Genomic DNA, 21367 nt, shown 5'->3' on the forward strand with positions numbered 1-21367 from the left:
GAGCCTGCTTCTCCCTCTCCCACTCCCTCTGCTTGTGTTCCCTCTTTCTCTGTGTCTCTCTCTGTCAAATAAATAAATAAAATCTTGAGAAAAAGAAAAAAAGATCCTGATTCTTGGGGCTCCTGGGTGGCTCGGTCGGTTAAGCATCTACCTTCAGCCCAGGTCATGATCCCAGGGTCCTGGGATCGAGCCCTGCATTGGGCTCCCTGCTCGGGAGCCTGCTTCTCCCCCCACATTGATCTTCCCCCAGCTTGTACTCTCTCTCTCTCTCTCAAATAAATAAATAAAATCTTAAAAAAGAAAAGATCCTAATTCTTTTGGATAAATATCCAGAACTAGGATTACTGTATAATATGGTAGTTCTGTTTTTAATTTTTTCAGAAACCTTCATACTGTTCTCCATATTGGCTGTACCATTTTACATTCCTACTAACGGTGCACAGAGATTCCAGTTTCTTCACATCCTCTCCAATACTTCTTATTTTCTGTTTGTTTTTATAATAGCCATCCTAACAGATGTGAGGTGATATCTTATTGGTTTTGATTTGCATTTCCCTAATGATGAGTGTTGTTGAGCATCTTTCCATGTGTCTGTTGGCCATTTGTATGTCTTCTTTTGAGAAGCGTTTATTCAAGTGTTTGCCCCCTTTGTAATTGGGTTTTTTTTTTTTTGCCATAGTTGTAGGAGTTTCTTTTTTATTTTTTCTAAACTTTATTTATTTATTTGAGGAGGGGTGGGGGGAGGTGCAGAGGGTGAGGAAGAGGGAGAGAAGCAGACTTCCTGCTCAGCATGGAGCCCAACACGGGGCTGAACCAAAATCAAGAGTTGGATGCTTAACCGAATAGGCCACCCAGGCACCCCTGTAGGAGTTTCTTATATCTTTTAGATATTAACCCTTATCAGATATATGATTTGCAAATATTTTCTCCCATTCTGTATGTTGCCTCTTGCTATGTTGAGTGTTCCCTTGGCTGTGCAAAAGCTTCTTATTCTGTTTTAGTCCCATTTGTCTGTTTCCTGTTGTTGCCTGTGTCCTATCCAAGAAATCATTGCCAAGACTAATGTCACAAAGCTTTCATCCTGTATTTTCTTCCAGGAACTTATAGTTTCAGGTTATGTTTAAGTTTTTTATGTATGGTATAAGCTGAGGGTCCATTTTCATTCTGTGCCTGTAGATATTCAGTTTTCCCAGCACTGTTTGCTGAAGGGACTGTCCTTTCTGCATTGTGTATTCTTGGTACTCTGTCAAAGAGCAATTGACCATTGTGTGGGTTATTTCTGGACTCTGTGTTCTTTTCCCTTGGTCTATAAAATCTGTCTTTATGCCAGTACCATACTGTTTTGAGAACTGTAGTTCTGTGATATGTTTTGAAATCAGGAAGCATGAGACCTCAGCTTTGTTCTTTCTCAAGATTGATTCAGCTATTCAGGGTCCTTTGTGGTTCCATATGAATTCTAGAATTGTTTTTTCTATTTCTATTTAAAAAATGCCACTGGGATTTTGGTGGGGGTTGATTGAACCTATAGATCTCTTTGGGTAGTATGGACATTCCAACAGTATTAAGTCTTCCCATTCATGACCATGAGATGTCTTTCCATTTTTCTGTATCTTCTTTAATTTCTTTCAGCAGTATTTTGTAGTTTTCAGTACACAAGTCTTTCACCTCCTTGGTTAGGTTTATCCCTGAGTATTTTATTTGTTTGATGCTATCAAATATGGGACTGTTTTTCTTAATTTCCTTTTTGGATTGTTCGTTGCTAGTGTATGGAGACGCAACTGATTTTTGTACGTTGATTTTGTATCCTGCAACTTCCCAGAACTCACTTCTTAGTTCTAATGGGTTTTTTTGTGTGTGGAATCTTTAGGGTTTTTACATATGATTATGTCATCTGCAAATAAAGATAATTTTACTTCTCCCTTTCCATTATTTCTTTTTCTTGCCTAATCGCTCCAGCTAGGACTTCTAGTGCTGTATTGAATAGAAATGGTAAGAGTAGGCATCTTTGCCTTGTTCCTGACCTTAAAGGAAAAGCATTTAGTTTTTCACCATTGAGTATGGTGTTAGGTGTGGGCTTTTCATTCATGGCCTTTAAAATATTGAGGTAATTTGTAATTTACTTCTCTTCCTAGTTTATTGAGTATCTTTGTCATGAAAGGATGTTAAATTTTGTCAAATGTTTTTTCTGCATCTATTGAGATAATCATGTGATTTTTATCCTTCCATCTGTTAATGTGCTATATCCCATTGATTGATTTTTGTGTGTTGAATCATCCTTGCATCCCACGGCATGAATCCCATTTGGTCATGGTATATGATCCTTTTAATGTGCTGTTGATTGTGGTTTGTCAGTGTCTTATGAAGGATTTTGCATCTGTATTCATCAGGTAGTTTTCTTGTAGTGTCTTTTTCTGGCTCTGTTGTCAGGGTAATGCTGATCTCATAAAATGAGTTTGGAAGTACTCCTTCCTCTTTAAGTTCTTAGAAGAGTTTCGGAAGGATTGGATGTTATTCTTCTTTAAATGTTTGGTAGAATTTACTTGCAAAGCCATCTGATTCCAGGCTTTTCTTTGTTGGAAGGTTTTGGATTCTGATTCAGTCTTCTGTAAGTCACTATTTGTGTATGAAGAGACCACAGCCTGGGAGAGGTGACAGGCAGCACAGGGCAGTGGGCATCAGACACGCACACCATGGTGCCTGTCACCCCTAGGATGGGGTTGTGGGGCTCAGGGGGAGCCTTAGGAGAAGCTCTCAGAATTGTAAAAGGGGCTGACTTTTAAACACAAAGTGCAACTGTTTTCTGTGTGAGGAAACCCGCTCTGTGGAATACCAAACTTGAAATGAAAGGATTTTTTTTTTTTTACTTTATAAAATAATTCATCATAGCATTTTTTTAAAATGTGTTCTTCTGTACATTCAAATTATGTAGCTTGGGGGCACCAGGCTGGCTCAGTCGATGGAGTGACTCTTGATCTCTGGGTTGTCAATTGAGCCCCACATTGGGTGTAGACACTAGTTAAAAATAAAATCTTTTTGGGGGCACCTGGGTGGCTCAGTCAGTTAAGCAGCTGCCTTCAGCTCAGGTCATGATCCCAGGGTTCTGGGATCGAGCCCCGCGTTGGGCTCCTTCCTCAGTGTGGAGCCTGCTTCTCACTCTCCCTCTGCCTGTACTCTCCCTCTCTGTCTCTGTCAAATAAATAAATAAAATCTTAAAAAAAAAAAAAAAGCTTTTTTTTTTTTAAATGTACTTGTGGAGCACCTGGGTGGCAGGCACAGTTGGTAAGCGTCCTACTCTTGGTTCAGCTCAGGTCATGATCTCGGGGTCCTGGGATCAAGCTGCGTCTGGCTCAGCGGGGTCCCTGCTTGAGATTCTCTCTCCCTCTGCTCCCCCCCCCACACACACACCCTCGCTCTTTCTCCGCCTCCCTCTCTCAAAAATAAATAATTCTTTTTAAAAAATTTAGCTTGGGAAAAAAAAGTTTCGTGAAGTTTCATGAAAAAAGTTTCTGAAGCACTGACTTTGGCAAGTTTCCTAACCTCTTCAGATCTCAGTTTCCCCTTCTGTCAGATGAAAGTCAGATGAGGTGTTCTCCTCAGCTCTCCCCCGCTGGCTCTCCGAGCTCTGTGGTGTAAATGGATGGCAGCGGTCATGGTGGGAGTCCAGGGCTGGGTAGCTTGCAGGGCAGGACGAGTCTGCTGGGAGAAGGAGCTGGGATTTTGCTCTGTGGCTCAGACTTAGACTTGGCCGGGCTAGCAGGTTCACTCTTTGGCAGAGGGGTATCCACATCACCAACACTGCACTTTAGTATTTCTTCCTCCCTTGGTAGGAACACCCCATTTCTGGGCAGTCTTCTTGGTTATGGCCTGGAGGGATTGTGTGCCTAGAAGGGAAGGTAAGACCGCTGTCTTCTCCCCTCCCCCACACTTCCTCCTTTCTACTGCTTAATCAGAAAAGTGTCCCTTAGCTCTTTTTCCAAGCCACCAAGTTTGAATTGATCTTTGCTGCTAGTGAGAGGTGGGGAGGCACTTTCTGGTTCCTGCTAAAGTTACCTGACAGCGGAAGGCGTACATCTGATAATTATAACTCTAGGGCTTCCAAGGCCTGAGCGATTTAGCTAAGAGCAGTAATCCTGATCTTATCAGGAGGGTTTTGTAGTCCAACAGTGTTGTTTATAACAATATCTGTTTTACTTCCTGGGGCTTCAGTCGCCTCTTAGGATTCTCCTATAATCCTGCCCATTACCCCCTTGTGCATGTCTCATTACCTCCTGGAATCGGTTAAAAGTGGTGGGAGGGCAAAGATGTTTTTCTTTTCTTCCTACCAAGATCTGGGAATTGGACTTTTAACATTACAGCATCAAAGCCTGGCCAGCGGTGGGGCTGTGTGGTGTAGGTGCTACCCACAGTAGAGCCAAGGTCTTGCTTATTCAAAAAATAACAGTAGTAACAACAGCAATATTCAGCCCTAATACTTTGGTTACATTTTATATTTCAAAGCAGTTAATAGTATCCATGAGTTTGCGATCAGCCCCTTTGAAGTCTAGTTCCTTTGCTAATGACTACTTTGAGATTCAGGCCCCAGGAATTTGCCAAGATCCTTGACCTTGGGGTTCAGAATCTATTAGATTATAGAGTAGACAGAAAGGAAACACATTACTGTTCTGTGTTTTCAGAGAACACTCAAGAATCTCTATAAAGGTTGTCAGTATGTGTGACAGTGTTCTGACAGGACGGTTTCTTAGAGGTTTTAGAATCTGGGGAGCCCAAGTGAAGAGTTGGAAGCTTAGCCTCTGCACTTCGGTCTGAAGGAAAGGGTTAACTCTTGCCTTGGGGAGGAGTGAGGGATGGGAACTAAAATTGCTTTGGACATCTGAGCTGTGCTTTAGTAAGATATTCCAGGTGGTCAAGGAGTAATCCTAAAATAGCCTAGATACTTAATTGCTTTTAAAGTCAGGCGCTCCTGTCTCTGGGGAGGTACAGCTCTAAGGAATGCAGTGCTGGCTCCTAAGATCTTGGAGGCGTGGTCTGGTGTGCCCTTTTCCCCCCCTTTTCCCAAATCCCAGTAAAAAGAAAGGCCCAAGGTAGCCTTCTCGGGTCAGGAAACACTGGTTGAATTTCTCCCTTTCTCCTCCCCAGAAGCTTGGCTCTTGCCACGGCCAGCTGCCATAACCCGGCTTCTTTCAGGGTTATGGGATATTCTCCCTCCCTCTCTCTCTCTATCTTTCTCTCACACACCCTATCCACCAGAGACAGTGGTCTATTTTTCCATTAGCGCTCAGAGGCTTCCTGCTCGATTCCCTGCCCAGCGTCTCTGCACTTCCATTCTCTTGGTAAGATTCACAGCCATCTTCTTTGTCTTTCCCACCCTTAGTACAGGTCCCGTCATTTCTCCCTGGGCCCACTGCCCCCCACCCCACCCTGGATTCTGCACGGCTGCTGCACAGCCAGCCAGCCAGCCAGCCAGCCCCGGTGCTGGCTTTCCCTCTCTGGTCTTCTGTGCCGTCTACAAAAGTAGTATGTCGGCATTGCAAATCATTATTGAGGGCCATTCAGAGTATCTGTTGTTAAATGAAGGGTCATACTGCTCCCTTACTGGAAAGGCTACATATTGTGAAGGTGTTAGTTCACTGAATTACTCTATCATTTCATTGCAATCCAGATTTTCTTCACTGGGGGCAAGGGAGAAGCGGGAGAGCAAGTGATGGGGCTTGACAGATGAGTCAAAATTAATCTAGAAAAAATAAGCAGTTTTTTTAATCATCTCTCTCTCCATTAAGCTCCACGAGGTCAGAGGTTCTAACTATCTTGTTCTTTTTCCCTCAGAACCCTTCACATTATCTGGTATATCCTAGGTGATCAAATGTTTGTATGTGAATGAATATAATGAAAAATTGAAAAGTGAAAATCCCCCATAATCTCAATCCAGTTAGGTATCTACATACATTTGTATATTTATATTCTGTTTTCTCCAACAAAAGTGGGTCATTAAAATCATCTAAAACACCAATTTAATCACTTATTTTTCTGTTCAGAAAACATCCACTGCCTCCCTCCTGTTCACAGTTCAGAATTTAAATTTCCTTCTGGTATTCAAGGCATCTCACAGCCTGTTTCCACCTCAGCTATTCAGACTTGCATCCTCCCTGCCAAAACACGCCCTGTTTACCCCCCCACTCCATGCTCATTTACACTGTAAATCTTCCCTCAGCCCATTCTTCCAGGCCGGCTTTATCTCCACCTTTCTTCCACCTCCTGGGCGCTTTGTGTTTTGGCACTTTGACTTGCTCTATTAAATGTGTGTGTCCAGCTTGTTTTTCCAACTACTTGGTAAAACTCCCAGTGCGGAGAATCACTTTTTTGGGGGGTGGGGGTATTCTCAGCAGTTTGCACAAGGCTCTACCTGGGGTGGTTTCTCAGGAAATCAGTGTTGAATGAATTTGTCATAGGGTCTTTGCTTCTCAGGACATAAAGGGCCCCTAGAGGCCCTCTCATCCAGGCCTGTCTCATGTTGGATTCCACAGCATGACGTCCTAGACAGATGGCCATTCAGGGGCAGGAAGCTGCCCACCTCCTGAGAAGGCCCCCTCCATTCCTGGGCAGTTCGGATTTTTAGAGAAGTCCTTATTCTGTCCACCTGAAATTGTCCTCGTGGCAACTTCTGCCCAGTAACTCTAGTTCAGCCCTCTGGGGCTTTACAGAAAAAAAGGAAAAGGAACAAAAACAAAAACACCCTTCTTCTTCTTCTGTAAGGCAGCCTTTTAGATTTTCTAGGAGTGAATACATTTCCCCTCTGTCTCCTTGATCTTCCAGGGTTGAGGTGTTGAGGAAGCACTGTGTTAATTTTGAGAAGCAGGTTAGACTGATTCATTGTTTTTTGAAGGCCTTTTATGTGTGAGTCACAGTGCCAGGTGCCATATTCCACTGGTCATCCCAGAGGCATAACCTGCTTATCTCTCTTTCTCTTTCCCCTGATGCCCTGGCCCCGGGGGGAAGACAGGGGCCCATCCTACCCTGGATGTTCTGTTTTGGAGGTAGTGGTGAAAGGTTAGCAATTCTTATTCCAGTACCCCCCAGCACCCTAGATAAGTCTCCAGCTGATGATGTGTGAAGGCTGGTTTCCTGGCTGGCTGTACTTCCCAGATGTCACCAATGACATGAATCAGGGAATTAAAGAATCTCCCTTTGAGAGGACCCCCGAGGGCCAGGACTTGGCATTGTAGGCACTCTATAACTGGAGGATTTTTTTTCTTCTCCTCCTCCCTCTCTCCTTTCCTGATGTCCCAGTGAGAACACTTTGTGCTGTTTTTTCCACCCACCAGGCAGAACAGGCGTAACAGAGAGAGCCAGACCTGGGTTCATGATATATTGGTGCTGCCACTTGGAAGCTCTGAGACCCCAGGCCAGTTAACCCATTTGCTCTTTGAGCCACTGTTTTCCCATCTCTAAAATAACCACCTCTACATCACACAACTCAGTGAGAAAATGCCTGCAAAGCCCCTGGCCCAGCCCTCGCTGCACAGAAGATGCACAAACATCAGCTTTACGCTCCCCTTTCTCCTTCCCCAACCTTCTTTCGCTGCCATTTTTGAGGGATTTAAAGGCACAACACCGTGGCTTCCCTGGGGAAAAGAAGCTGAATGTGGACATAGTAGCCAAAGTAGTCCTGGGTGGGTATTTGGGGACAAACTGTCAGTTTCCTGTGAGCTCCTGGTGAGATCAAAGCGGTTAAGAGGGTTCTCAAGTAGGAGAGGCTGGGAAGGTTGTAAATGGCAGTAAGTGAGCCCTCGCTGCGCTACCGCTGACTTCCCTGACTTCCCTGCACGCATCTCGGGGCTATTGAATGTCACAGAGCCTGTTCCTCTGGGCCGTAGACTTGCCTGCAGTGGCCCTTCAACCGAAATGCTTTTCTCGGGGACCCCTCGGCACTTTTGAGCTGGCTCCCTTTGGACATGTGTTCCCCACACTCACGTCTGCCACTCCCCACTGGCCTCCCCACCATGGTCTCAGTCAGCCACATTTGGCATCCAAGAAAGAATCATCGCTGGGCTTCCAGCAGTCACACCCACAGCCAGGTGAATAGGTCAGGAAACCTGCACATAACCTCAAAGTGCCTAAGGGAGCTGTGTTTTGCAGTAGTTGATCAGAGCCGAGAAGATAGCGTGGAAGCCTGTAGTCCTCCCCGTGAGAGGAGGAGGGAGAACAGAGGCGTTATGGGGTCGGAGGTCCCTGCCTTTCAGTAAACGTGTCCGTGCTTTTTATGTGCTGGGGGTTGGAGATACCCCAACGGGCCACACGCAGACGGGGGACAGAGGCGGGGGCACAAGTTGCCAGCACACTAGGTGACAGCCCAGAGGAGAAAGGCGTTGATTCTGCCCAGTGGGCAGAGGCGGGAGACTTCGTGCAGGGAAACAGCATTCCAGCAGGACTGTGAAGGGTGGGCAGGTCCAGGAATTACTCTCACTTCAGCCAGAAAATCCTGTGAAGCAGGGTTTAACAGCCCTGAGACAAAGAGTAATGCAAAGGGAGTGGACATTTCCCCATCAGCCCCAACGGGATATTTTAGATTAAGTAATGGCCCATCCTTGCCTTGGACAAAAGAAAACACCTCCACTCCTGGGAAACTCTCACCCTGTGTTTTCTTTAAATGATCACTAAAATTCCTATCTGTGGAATGGTGGGATTGCCCAAAGAGTTGGATGTCCTCTTTCCATCCTGTTCTGGCAAATCTCCCTGCCCTCTGCAGACACTGAGCTAGGGGTGCCTCAGACTAAAATCCTGTCACTAAGCAGATTTTTAAGGGTTTCATATACAGCGGGCCAAAGCTAGAGCAAGATCCTACCCTCCCACCGCTCGGGTTCTGATACCATTTGAGCAAAGCAGGAGATAGCCAAGGGGTCATGACAACCCCCGGTCCCCTCCCCACCCCCACCCCCAAGGCATTCTCCTCTGTTCCTGAGCTGAGCTCTCGCACCTGGGTGTTTATTTTCACACGTAGTCACACGGTGCTTGCACTGGTGTGCTGGTTTTGACAGTCCTCTCCTGCTGTGGGAAGCCCTGTCTGGATTCTGGGTTGTGGATTCCGTCCTCCCCACCCAGCTGAGTGTTAAATCATTTCTGAGGGAGCATTCTGAGTACCTGGAAGTTACTGTAATTAGCAAAAAAACGGTGTTTTCATCTCTCTTGGTGACCAATAGAGAAAGAATCCTCCTGTGAACAGAATCCGCTTCAGATCTCCAGCTAGAGAGGCTGGGAATTGAGCTGCCGCAGTAAACAGCTGACATAACAGAAGCAGCAATGATCCCCCATTAAATGTCTTTCAGCCGATAGGGGCTCCCGGGATAATTGACTTTCCAGCAGGAATTACTGGCTCAAACAAAATCACTGGGCATTAGGGCAACCTCCTGCATCCTTTGAAAGGGGGACTGTAACTCTCTCTGGTTTTGCTGACCTGACAGGCATAATTTATCTTGATTATTCATTGTGCTAGTTGCCACCAGATGACACCAGATTTCTGTTGACTGTAATTACAATGTGGGGATGAATCTTAGCTTTTTTTTTTTTTTCCTCCTGCTTGGTTATTGGCCTCCCTGAGCTGAAGAGCTGTAGGGAGATCTCTAACGTCTGCCTGGGGAGATGATGAGTGCACAGTCAGATAGCATTTACTGAGCACTTCCTTACACACATCTTTGACGAGATAAGCAGGGAAACAATTTGGTGTAGTCTGTTTCATTTCAGCTGACAGAGTGTCAGTTCTTCTTGGTTATACTTACCTCCCTGTGTTCTAAATTGCTTCTATCAGAAAATGGGTCTGCATCTCAGAGCCCTCTTTGAGTAGGGGAAGCAAAGTATGGTCCCAAAATATAACTGAATAATAACCTCCTGCTTTCAGGCAAGCTTGATTAGAGGGGGCGATAGGAAAGAAGGGAATTAGACCAGGCTTTTGTATTATTGACGAGGTTTTACAATGCGATCCCTGAGCAGTCCAAAGAAAGTCCTCCCAAAAACCTCTGCTCCCCATCCCCAGATGCCCCTCCCCAGCCATTTGCACACCCCAGTGCTTGCACGTGCACATGTAGTCCTGGGGGAGAAGTGAGAGAGTGACAGCCTCCATGCGTCTAGTCCCATCCACCAGGTCCTCCGCTGACCAGCATGGCAGAAGTAAATAGCAGACTTCTGCTGTGACATTTCGTATTCCCCACTAGTGGAGGGCCTTTTTGACTCTTCTGTACAGTAGATGTGTGTATATTTAGAAGAGGTGCTTAATTGATTAAAATAGCCAGTTATTGCCTTTTAACAATGTTGTAGTTCATCAAGCATTCACTGGGGCGTATTAAGTGCCAGGCAGTGTGCTGTATGTTGGGGGTATAAAGATGGATGAGACCCTTTCCTCTCAAGGAGCTTACAGTGTGGTGAGGATGATAGATAATTCCAAGGTATGTTAAATTCCAAACCCAAAATGTACAGAGATTGCTTCCAGAGTACTTAGTGCAGCCGCAAGTGAGAGGAAGGCTTCCCCGAGAAGATGTTGCCTAATCCGAGGAGTAACTCTTAGAGTTACCCAACTGAATAAAGGCAGGAAGCAGTTCCCAAGAACATAAACAAAGGCATATTTGCCATTTCCTCCTATTGGGCTGAGTGGTGTTGGTTTAACCTAATCAATTAAATTAGGATTAGGTTTTCGTTATCTCTCTAATGGAAATGCATTTCACCCTAGTGGCACAGTCTCTGTACCTTGGGAATAATGTCAAGCTCTGAGGACCCTCCTATCACTAGACTTACGGCTTCTAGTGGGGAGGCTTGGTCAAGAGACCAGAACTTCAGGACCTGTGTCCTGCTCGCTGTGACCCTTTATCCTCCACTTAGAGTGTTCATGAGGGAAGCTGGGCTAGGTGTCTTTAATAACATACCATATAACATACCGTGTAGTATCTAAGCATGCCATAAAAATCATACAAATGCGTATACCATACAGAACCTGAAGAAAAGTGGTACAGCTCAGAGTGATGGCTTCTGGAAGATCAGCTAGGGATGAGCAGGTTCTCAGAAAGTTGGGCCTCTGTGTCCTTCCCTTCCAGGATTATCAAGGGTAAGTAACACCCACCCTCCTCCAACAAATGGATGTGATTCTTCCACCTGACTCTCTCTTATTTTGGAACTGTAACTGAAAGCAAAAGATGTCCCTGTAGGAGCGGCAGAGGTGGTCAGCTGAGCAGTCTTTTATAGTCTTAAGCCAGGATAGCACAGTTGCTAAGGGTTTTCGTCTTCGCCCTGAATGATTGCCTCGCCCTCTGCCACTCTGTCCTTCTCCCTTCTGAGCTCTGTGCTTTGTTCCCCTTCAGAATGGTGGTTTGGCCTGGACTGATGATGCGGATGGAGGCCGGGGAAGAGAGATCTCTCGAGATTTTGCCAAGGTCTGTAATGTTTCCTTTGTGATAACGAAAGGGGCAGTTCTCCAGTGGGTTGTTGTATCTGATCCCCAAGGAATAAGGACAGGAGTGGCCTGTGAGTCACATCTGTAGTCAAACAGAGAGATGGTTGTGTATCTCTGGTGTGAGACTTCCTGCATTAGATGGAATTTTTCATTGTGGTTTTTTTTTTTTTTTCCTGGGGGGACTGGGATTGCAGCTGTATGAACTGGATGGTGATCCGGAAAGGAAAGAGTTCCTGGATGACCTCTTCGTCTTTATGCAGAAGAGGGGTGAGTGTGCAGTCTACGCAGTTTTTCAACTCAGTGAATATTAATTGAGTGCCTACTGTGTGCAATTCACTGTTAGCCATCCTCCGTGCAGAGTGCCAGCATCTTACTTAGCCCAGGAGAACAAGAGGCATTTCCTGCCGATTGGTTCTGGCCTTAGCAGAGTAATTGGCAGACAACGAGATCGAAATGGGCAGAGAGGGCCTTGGCAGAAAATGAATGGAATGATCCATCCAGATTTGGTCCTGCCTTATTTGTGATGCTCTCTTCTGATTAACTGGTCTCTGGAGGTATTTCGAATTCAAATGTACTTTTTTCTTAGCCTTCTAGCAACCTTAGACATCACTTAAACTAGTATGTGGGGTTTCCTGTTGGTGTACCTAGTCTCAAAGAGACTGAGAAAGGCCAATAAAAGAATAGAGGCCCTCAGGATTTGCTGAGAGGGTCTGAAATGATCCGGGAAAAGGGAAGGCTAACTCTTTTTCCTTATCCATTGGCTCTTTGATTTTTTGCACACACTGGCTTGGTTGGGGCGTTCCTGCAGTTTAATTGTAGTTTGCGTGGGCATCTGCTTCATAATACACCTTCCCACTTCTCTGTCCATCTCTCCTTCTCACTCCCACCCCCCTTCCCCAGCCATCTCCACTTTGGACCCTGGCGTGACTGAATCTTGAGCCCAGTGACTCAGCTTCCTGGCTTTATATCCTGTCATAGCAGTGGGTTCACCAGCCAGGTCAGCCCTCGGGAAGCATGGCCAGAAACCCAGCCTCTCTAGGAGAAGGTCCTCAGCAACCTGCCTAGCTCCACCTTCATCACCTTCAGGACAAAGCCACACGAGAGAGCTGTTCACACCAGCCTCTTGCCTGGGACTCTGCTTATGTCTGATCATGCATCCCCGGGTTTCTGTGTCAGCTCCTTTATTGAGACCTGGGACTGAAATCCTCCTCTTCGTCTTAGGCTGAGCTATAATGGCAGCCCCCAGCAGGTACTATTCTGTGTGAACTCTTTTCTCTCCCTCTTCCCCCCTCCCCCAACACACCCTTCCCTCTCTCCCCCTCCTTCCACTTCCTTTACCTTCTAAAGCCTCATTGCTGTCCTAGTAGCATGCCCATTACTGCTGGTTTTTCTTACAAAAACAATTGAAAGTTTTGAGTCTAAGTGTCCTCCCATCTCCAAGCCTCTCAAAGCAGTCTAAGCAGCCTAATTAGTTTGCTCCTCCAACTGCTATCTGGAGCTGCATGTGTCAGTAAAAAACAAGAATATAATCCTGAAAGATAATGTGACTGGCAGCAGTGAAACTCCCTGGTTGCCCTGAGAGCGAAAAATCCACTTAATACTTTGGTCTCCCTTCCAATTACCTTTTAATTATTTACAAGCTCCACAAGCCCAGCTGGTGCAGACCCAGGAGCTGATCCCGTCTCAGAGGGGCTGCCATAGCAATATAGATTTTAATCAGCAGTGTGGCTCCACTGTCTTATTTTTTCCTTTATTGTTTGTCTCCCTTCCCAGAAGGATTTTTTAAAGGAAAATGGAAGTTAGATCAGCCTAGCCAAGAGTGAATCTCGGAAATGATTTGTTGACTACTCTGTGTCCCCGCTAGACTAGGAGCTCCTTGAGGACAGCCACTTTATCATTTCTTTGTGTCCCCAGGCTAGCACGGGGCCAGACAGGGAGGTGCTCAAAAGGTGTTTGCCGTATGAGCAGTCCTGTAGGTTTTCCTTACTCAGCAGGCCCTGCGCGGGGAGGCTGAGCTGCCCCCCTTTGATAGCCACCCCGTAATTGGAAGCGGGCAGCAAAAAGCAGCATGCACTGCAAAGCCTGCCCCTCCGCGGCGGCTGGGGATTGCCAGACTGCCATCGAGTAGATTTCTGAGCAGGAGTAAGTGACTCCCTTTGATCGTGTCAGTTCACGGTTATTTCAGGCTGGACAAATCTTTTTTGTCCTCAGCACTTAAAATGTTAGGTATTTTCACTGTTTGCTGGCATCACCCGTAGAAACAGAGGAGTCCATTTTGCTACTTGTTAGTTACCTGAATACAAGGTTTCTCAGCCTCAGCATATTTACTTAGGGGACTGGACAGTCCTTTGTGGTAGGGGGCACCCCCCTGAGTCATGATAACCAAAAATATCTCTAGATAGTGTAAACGTCCCCTGGGGGGCAGAAGCACATTCCCCCACCGCACCCCCCCCATTGAGAACCACTACTATAGAAGGATGGGAACGAGGGTGAAGGTCTAAAATTTCCTTTGCAGAGAAATTCTTTCTGGAAATCATCTTACCTCCGCTCAGATAGCAGGACCTGAGGGCAGCAGGGGCCTGTGCCGAGCAATATCACAAGCGCCCCTCCCGCGGCTGAGTGCCCAAGGAGTGGGTGCTGGGACCCTGTCCTAGGCTGGGGCTCAGGGGAGGCCTCTGAGAATAGCTGCACTTCCCCCAGATAGGAGGTAACAGGAGTGGAGGACCCACACAGGCGGAGGCAGAAGCGTGTGACCCCATGACCCAGGCACAGCCGGCACCCCACCGACCAAGAAGTTAGCACTCTGGTCTATGCACATAGAACGTGGGGAGTGGCACCAGAGCTGGGCCTTCAGGAAGCTTGCTGTGGCAAGCAGTGGCGGGAGGGGGGGTGGGTAGAGAGGGGAGAGCAAGGCACAGAGGCAGGGTGGAGGTGGTTCCCCTTAAACTCACGGTGATCTCCTCCCTGGAAAACTCGCATCTGATAGTCTAACCTAGAGGGGGCGCCTCAGGAGGGCTGCGAGCAGATCAGAGTTTTACTCATGTGAAGCTTGCTGTGTTTGCTCTTCACACAATGATGAGACCGAGGGCCCCCTGGACATTTGTGACTGATTCATCACTCCCAAATCGGAGTGTCTGGGGCACTCAGGAGCCAGATATCATTAGTTGGGTCCGAGGAAAAGCCTCAGAGACTCCGGCAGCAGGCCAGCGATCCTCCTCCAGAGCTAACAGGAAGGAGAAACGTAGAATTCACAGGAGCCACTAAAAACGGCCTGAGTTTCAAAGGCCTGCTGGGAGTGGGGGCAGGCAGCTTTGATGCTGCAGGCTGCACCGCAGAGGAAGGGGACAGGGCTCTGAGGGAGGCAGTGGCCAGCAGGCTGCCCCAGTGACCACAGCTGCAGGTGATAAAACGGCTGTCCAGTGGGAGAGGGGCCAGGCCATAACTGCTGCTTTGTGCAGGGTCTCCTTCGCTTGTTAACACGTTTAAGTGAATTGACTGCAACAGATGGGCCTTTCAGCTCCAGGCACCTTGATTTCTGGGCCAGACCAGGGTGACTTGCACCCTGTTGACCCCTCCCCCACCAGCAGAGCAAGCTGCCCCAGAAGGAGCCTGAGAAGAGACCCAGGCAGGGGAAAGAGCTGTAGACTGAGTGCAAAGCCAGGCTCACATCCCCCCCGACCCATCTCCATGAGCTAGAGCAAATCCTTCTCCTTCTGGGGGCCACAGTTTCTGTATATGTAAAATGAGAGGGTTCAATTAGAGTTAATCTGGAAGTTTCTTCCAAGTTCTGTGTTCTGTATTAAGTCCATGACTGTCTTTTGAGCTCCCAACACATAATGAGCCACCCTCAGTGACCAAAAAGAGAAGAAAAGCCCCTTTAGCAATTTTCTATCAAAACAGTTGTGTTTTGACCCCCAAGACCAAGTGCTTCTCCCCTTTCCTTACCTAAGCCAAATTGAAGTCAAGAAGTTGCCTTTGCTTCTGCTACCCCACCCGTGTTTCTCTAGAAAGATTGGTTAGATTTCAGAGTTCCGATGCCCCTTCTTACTTACCTTTGGCTGCATGTGCCCACACGCACACGTGTGTGTAGAAAATACACACACGTTTCTTTGCCAGAAATAAAGCCAAACTATTGTAAATAAAATTCTCTGGCTAATTAAATTGACTGTGGGTGATTTCTGAGATATCATTCTGTGATAGATATTCCAGGGGGAAATCTAAGTAGGCCAGAGGGGGACTAATTTGGAAGTCTGATAAGCAGAGGCTTATAAAGAGTTCCATTCTTCATCAGTGAGGAAGAAAAGCTTGTTTTCTTGTTCCCTAGGCCGTGAAACAGAAAGAAATCGATTTTGCTGTTATTTTTATTATCCCATGTACTTTATAGAACCCTTTCAACCCATTTTCTGATCTCCCCACAGCTCCAGCTCTAAGGGGTAGAGAGAGCAAAGGTCACCAGGTTAAGGGACTTGCCTAAGGCCACAGAGCCAATTTAGCATTTGTCCCCTGACTCCTGGGCCAGTGCTCTTTCCCTCTCCTGCACTTGAGAAACTTGGTCCCTAGTACCAGCAGCTCCATCACTTCCTGTTCGGGCAACGGGCAGGCCTTGTCTCTCCTTCAGCCTTCTGAGCCCCATGGAAAATGCTGGTCCACCTCCACGGTGGGGTGTCCGGTAGGGTCTGACAGCATCTAGCCGATTAACCCAGAGGTAGAACTATTCATGTAAGAGGAGTCTTCATCTCAGGGTAAGGCCTATCTCTCAAGGAAGGGCAGATGTGACAGTTCACAGTAGCACAGAGGCTGCCATCTGTCAGGGCAGGATGGGGTGGGGGTGCAGGGCATAGGAGGCAGAAGTTCTGACACATCATGCACGCACTCAGAGCACCCTCTCCCTGCCCCAGCTGGACACACCAGGTAAATGAACTGCTTAGTCACACAGAGGACAAGTTTTGTCAAGACCTCACCCAGAGAACTGCCCTCCTTCCCCCACTAGTTCTGTTCAAGGCTGCAAACTGACCTTGGTTTTCCCAAATGGATTGTTGAATCTGGTTTTGATGTGTATATACAAGGAATTTACTGTGGGAAAAGGGTTTGGTCTGCCTCAAAGTGCAATTTGAGTGTTTTTCCTTCTGTTGTGTGCTTATCTATCCATCTCAGGCAAGGAAATGTTCATGACATATATTACTTTGCCTTTTGGTGGAGGCAGTTTCTCATATATTCTTTTTATCTTGAAGTAAATGGTCTGTGCCATGGACACTCTTCCTGATCGACTAAAATATGTTGTCTTTGTCAGATGAAATAGGCTTTGGGACTTCATTTTCTAACTTTATCCCGAAATGAAAGTCTAAAATGCAAATCTTTGTCTCTCAATTAGCCTTTGTCTGAGGCCAAATCTTTTTCTCTCCTCAGGTGTTTCAACTACTACTGATAAACTGCTTTTTTCTTTTTTCCACTTGTAATAGTCATGTAATGCCCTGTATCTACTCAGTTATCCATAATAACGGGAAGGGATCCTGGTTTTTGGAAGGCATGATTAATTTGAAGAGCCCAATTTTGTTATTAAATTCAGTCCCCTCCGCTTCAATTTTCTTTTTAAAGATTTTATTTATTTATTTGAGAGAGAAAGAAGAGAACATGAGCTAGGGAGATGGGCAGAGAGAGAGGGAGAAGCAGACTCCCCACTGAGCAGGGAGCCCAACATGGGGCTCAATCCCAGGACCCCGAGATCACGACCTGAGCCAAAGGCAGACGTTTAACCGACTGAGCCACCCAGGCGTGCCCCCCACCTCCTCAAATCTTTTATTGATACCTTTAGCACCTGGTAAAATGGAGTTGATAGTTTTGCCTTCTTTGTTCCAGGTGAACTAATATTTAGTACCTCATCCAAGGGTTGGTGCAGGAAAAGTCTAAAGCAAGGGTTTGGTTACACTTACACTTGAGAAGCTAGTGCCATGGATTGACAATGAAAGACAGCTATGCACTCCCCAGGCCAAAAGGCCCTTGAGTGGTTGGGCCTTTCCCCAGCCAACTTTCTGCCCCCTCTCCTGGAAACACCAGTCAGGTCTGTTGATCAGCAGCAGTCAAAGCAGAGAAGACCCAGTGGTTCGCCTCCTTCTAACTCCTTGGCCAACTTCTCTGAACAGAGTTTTTGAGGAAGGAGACAGCATAGCCCTAACCTTCATTTGATTATTAGCCAGAGGAGAAGACAGCATTAAACACTGACCTTCACCTAAAGCAATTAGTCTGAGCTAGAGTACCAAAAAGAGTGAGGAATTTAAAGTGAACCTTTCAGGTTGGCTGCTAGGAGTATAAATGGGCACAAGCACTTTGGAAATGTACTTGGTAGGATTTACTACAGCTAAACATAGGCTGACGCTGTTACTCAGTAACTCCACTCCTAGGCGTATACCAACAGAGATGAGTGCTGCGTTCGCTGAACAACATCTCCAGGGTCTTCAGAGCAGTACCATTCGTTAGAGCCCCAAACTGGAAAGAACCCCAGTGCCCATCAGCAGTGGAATGGACAAACGGCACAGTCCTGTAGTGGAATTCCACACGCGACAAAAAGGCATGAACTGCTGTACACATGGGAGGGCTCTCACGAACCTAAAGTTGAACAAAAGAAGCCAGACATGAGAGAGTAGATAGGACATAGTTACACGTATACAAAGGTGAAGAAAATCACCTGCGGAGATACGGGTGAGGATAATGGCTGCCTCCCAGGAGGGAAGAGGTAGGGGACGCGTGTTGATTGGGAAGGGGCACGAGAGTTTCCTGCGGCCCTGGAAGCATTCTGTGTTTTGATCTGAGGAGTGATTACAGGAGTGTACACAGAAGTAGAACCCCAGTGAGCTGTGTATCCTTCAGCTTAGTGCGCTATAGTATGTATCTGTTAGACCTGCTCACTGGGAAATCAGAGGTAGAAGGCTTCGAGACACCTGTCAGTGCAAAATGGCGATATTTGTCCATCTTGCCTCTGCTCTGCTTTGTGGAACAGTCGACTACACATTGTGCTGCACGCTGCCAGACACGGCTGCCCCGTTTCCTAGGGTGAGGTATTTTCTATGTAAACAAGTTAGGAGGAAGATCACCAGTCATTTCTCTGCCTGTTTCTGGGCAGCAGGACCAGAGCAGGGTAAGAATTAATATGCAGAGGAATGGACAGGAAGCCTGTCTGCCTGTGCACATTCCCTGCTTCACATGGGTCTTAACTCTACTAGGCTCTCTGCTCGGCCACCCAGCTCTCTTGACAGGCAATGGAAATGATTAATGATCTTTTTTTAAAGCCAGGAAAAAGCAGCAAGGGTCCTCGGCAGGGCCATGTCCTGGGTCCTGGGCCCTCGCCCCGTGATCAGTGGGCAGGAAGGCAACCATGTGACTCTGTCTGGGGTCCCTGCTCCCAGTTGCATCTGGTCATCATTGGAGTGGGCCCATTCTCTGCGGTGGGGAGGAAGTCGCCCTCCCTCCCACACTCCTGCCATCTCCCATCTTTGTCTCCAGTGCCCAAGGAGGCCATCTCCTCCGTCTGCCCTCACCCCTATCCCTAGCTCTGTCTCCATAGTCTGAGTGGCAGGAAGGAGAGCAAAGTGCCAGGGACCAGGATTTTTTTTTGTTTGGCTCAATCTGGCTGGAAGCTCCTGATGACAGCTTTGGCCTTGCGAGTGCCCGTGCCCAGCGGCATTCCCACCACCCAAGGGTTAAAGCCCCAGGAGCGCCACAGCCTCGCTGGGTCCCCGGCCCTCATAAAAGCCTTTTTTCTACACTGTCCCTTGGGCTGCTTCAGGCTCCCTGGCTGAAATCTGATAAGGGCCCTCTTTGTTGGAACTGTCAGTCTCTTTTATTGAGGAGGGAACTGGAGACCAGCGGCATTTCTTGGGGTACAGATAAGGCCCTGGATTCCTGTCAGAAGGAGCATGATTAATTACCCTCAATCCTAGCTCCTGCTTTGATAGCAGTGACTGACAGTACACAGGCTTCCCCATCAGGTACTCACACCCCTTCTGGGAGGCGTGATGGGGGCGGAGATTCGGCCTCCTGCAGGGCCAACACCAGTGACCCACAGAGCGCTCTCTGCAGTGGCTGCTTGCCTCCTTCCTGGTTCTTAGCAGGTTGCTTTTGCATTTATTGTGGACAGAGACCTGTCACCTCTCAGATGAAGAGCCTCCTTAGAGGAAGATCTAATCCAGCCCAGAGAGCAGGCCATAGATGCCCCTCTTCCCCTCAGGTTTGAGGAAAGAACGAACATTGTGGTTTGTGGCCACACAGGGGCCTTCCTAGGAGAAGTTCCTAAACCACCATCTCAAGATCACTTGGCAACATTATTCCATAATTCAGGCAAGCTCCTAAAACCAAGTCACCCTCCCTTCAGTAATAATCACGACTATCAATTTTTGTTCTAAGTTTTAATAAAAACTTATTTAGACTCATGTTCATCTAGTCCAAATTCCTCATTTCAGATGGAGAAACTGAGACCTGAATATGTCCATCCCTCATCCCCACCCCCCAGTATGATATATTGGTTCTCTTTCTTGTTCAGAAGATAAACTCAGCTAAAAGGCCTTCTCCCCCTCTCTCTTCATAGCTGAGTCTCCTTGGGACAAGGGAGATGGGTGCCAGGTCTGTTAGGCACAGAGCAGACTGTAGAGACAGACCAGCCTGAGGATCCAGCCTCTTTCTTGGTTGTCAGAAGAATGGAAGCCAGGACAGGTTTTGTGTCTGGATTGTCTGGATAACGTGGGAAAACCATACCGTCATTTTGAGCTGGCACTCAGAATAGTCTCGGCTTTGTTTCTGACGGCACCCGGGGGGCCTCCTGCCCTGGGAGCTATTTTTAGCAGTTTCACAGAGGGCCAGACTCTGGGAAGAACGTGCCCAGTCTCCTTATCCACTGATCTCTGAACGAGGGTGCCTGGCTGGACCACAGAGCAGAACTGTGGGGCCCACCACCTGGTGCCAGTGCACCCCAGACCTGTGGTTTCTTCCCAGAGGGGCTGGGAAGAAGTCACTTTTTGGTTAGATTTACAGTCTTGACTTCAAATGCCACTTTCCCCTTCCTTGTCCCAGCTCCCATACCTACCTCTGTGTCTGCCACCCTGAGCAGTTCTCAGCCTCATGCAGTCACACTCTACGACTATAAAAAGGTGCATTTTTCCTGAAATTTCTACAACTATAACATCGTTATCTTTCAAAGAAGCCACCTCAAATAACTAGACAGTCCAGTGACTACTCAGAGTAAATGTATAATTCCTCTCTAGGGAGTTGCCTCCAGAGGCAGTGTGAGCCACACCTGAGAACCTCTCATGGTTTATGACTACACCTCATCTTCAGATAAAATCAGTATAAACGGCCTGGTCACTTCCTATTCTCCTGGCTTGCCTCCATGAACGACCATTTCTAAATGTAAAATACACCCTTTATGTTTGAAGGTTTACCACCATTGGAGATTCTAATGAAAATAATGCCAACTGAGAAGGCCATTTGCAAATGGATCTCCAAAACCGCAGGGTAGCTGGTTCCCCAAGGTGACTGTTCTGGAGAACAGCGCTCCATCGGCTGGGCAAGCCCCCGCCTGGTCTTACACACTCAGCCGTGCCCATCTGTGTATGGCACAGACCCAGCCATATTCCACTCTTTAATCCCTGCTTCCTCATCCCTTCGACCCCACCAAGTGCAGTCATAGATTCTTTACCTTCTCCAACCCCCCGGCTCTCCATCCGTTCTGCTGCTGCTCGTCCACTTTGCATGGGATGTGGACACAAAGAGCTTACGCACCCTCGGCCTCCATTCCCCAGGCTGTTTACTAAGGGTCATGACCCTAATGAACCTGCTGGGACCTGAGAGGAGAAGGTGACTTCTGCTCAGGGCTGTCAGCATCAGACATGTGATGCTGGTGACAGGTCTGGCGGGCACACCACAAGCATGACAGAAGTGCGTCAGAGG

The 21367-nt window shown here is 47.3% G+C and overlaps 1 protein-coding gene across 3 annotated transcripts in view; it reads left to right on the forward strand.

The window, feature by feature from the left end:
* The window catches only part of ARID3B (AT-rich interaction domain 3B), a 51472-nt gene that overhangs the window by 19791 nt on the left and 10314 nt on the right, over positions 1-21367 (forward strand). For all 3 annotated transcript variants that reach the window (XM_028100090.2, XM_028100089.2, XM_028100088.2), the window contains 2 exons: positions 11340-11411; positions 11626-11698. In XM_028100090.2, the coding sequence (XP_027955891.1) occupies positions 11340-11411; positions 11626-11698 (145 nt within the window). The remainder of the gene's footprint in view (positions 1-11339; positions 11412-11625; positions 11699-21367) is intronic.

Source organism: Eumetopias jubatus, unplaced genomic scaffold, assembly GCF_037043125.1.
Source record: "Eumetopias jubatus isolate StellerSeaLion01/CBP00866 unplaced genomic scaffold, mEumJub1_p1.0 scaffold_7, whole genome shotgun sequence".
Classification (NCBI taxonomy): domain Eukaryota; kingdom Metazoa; phylum Chordata; class Mammalia; order Carnivora; family Otariidae; genus Eumetopias; species Eumetopias jubatus.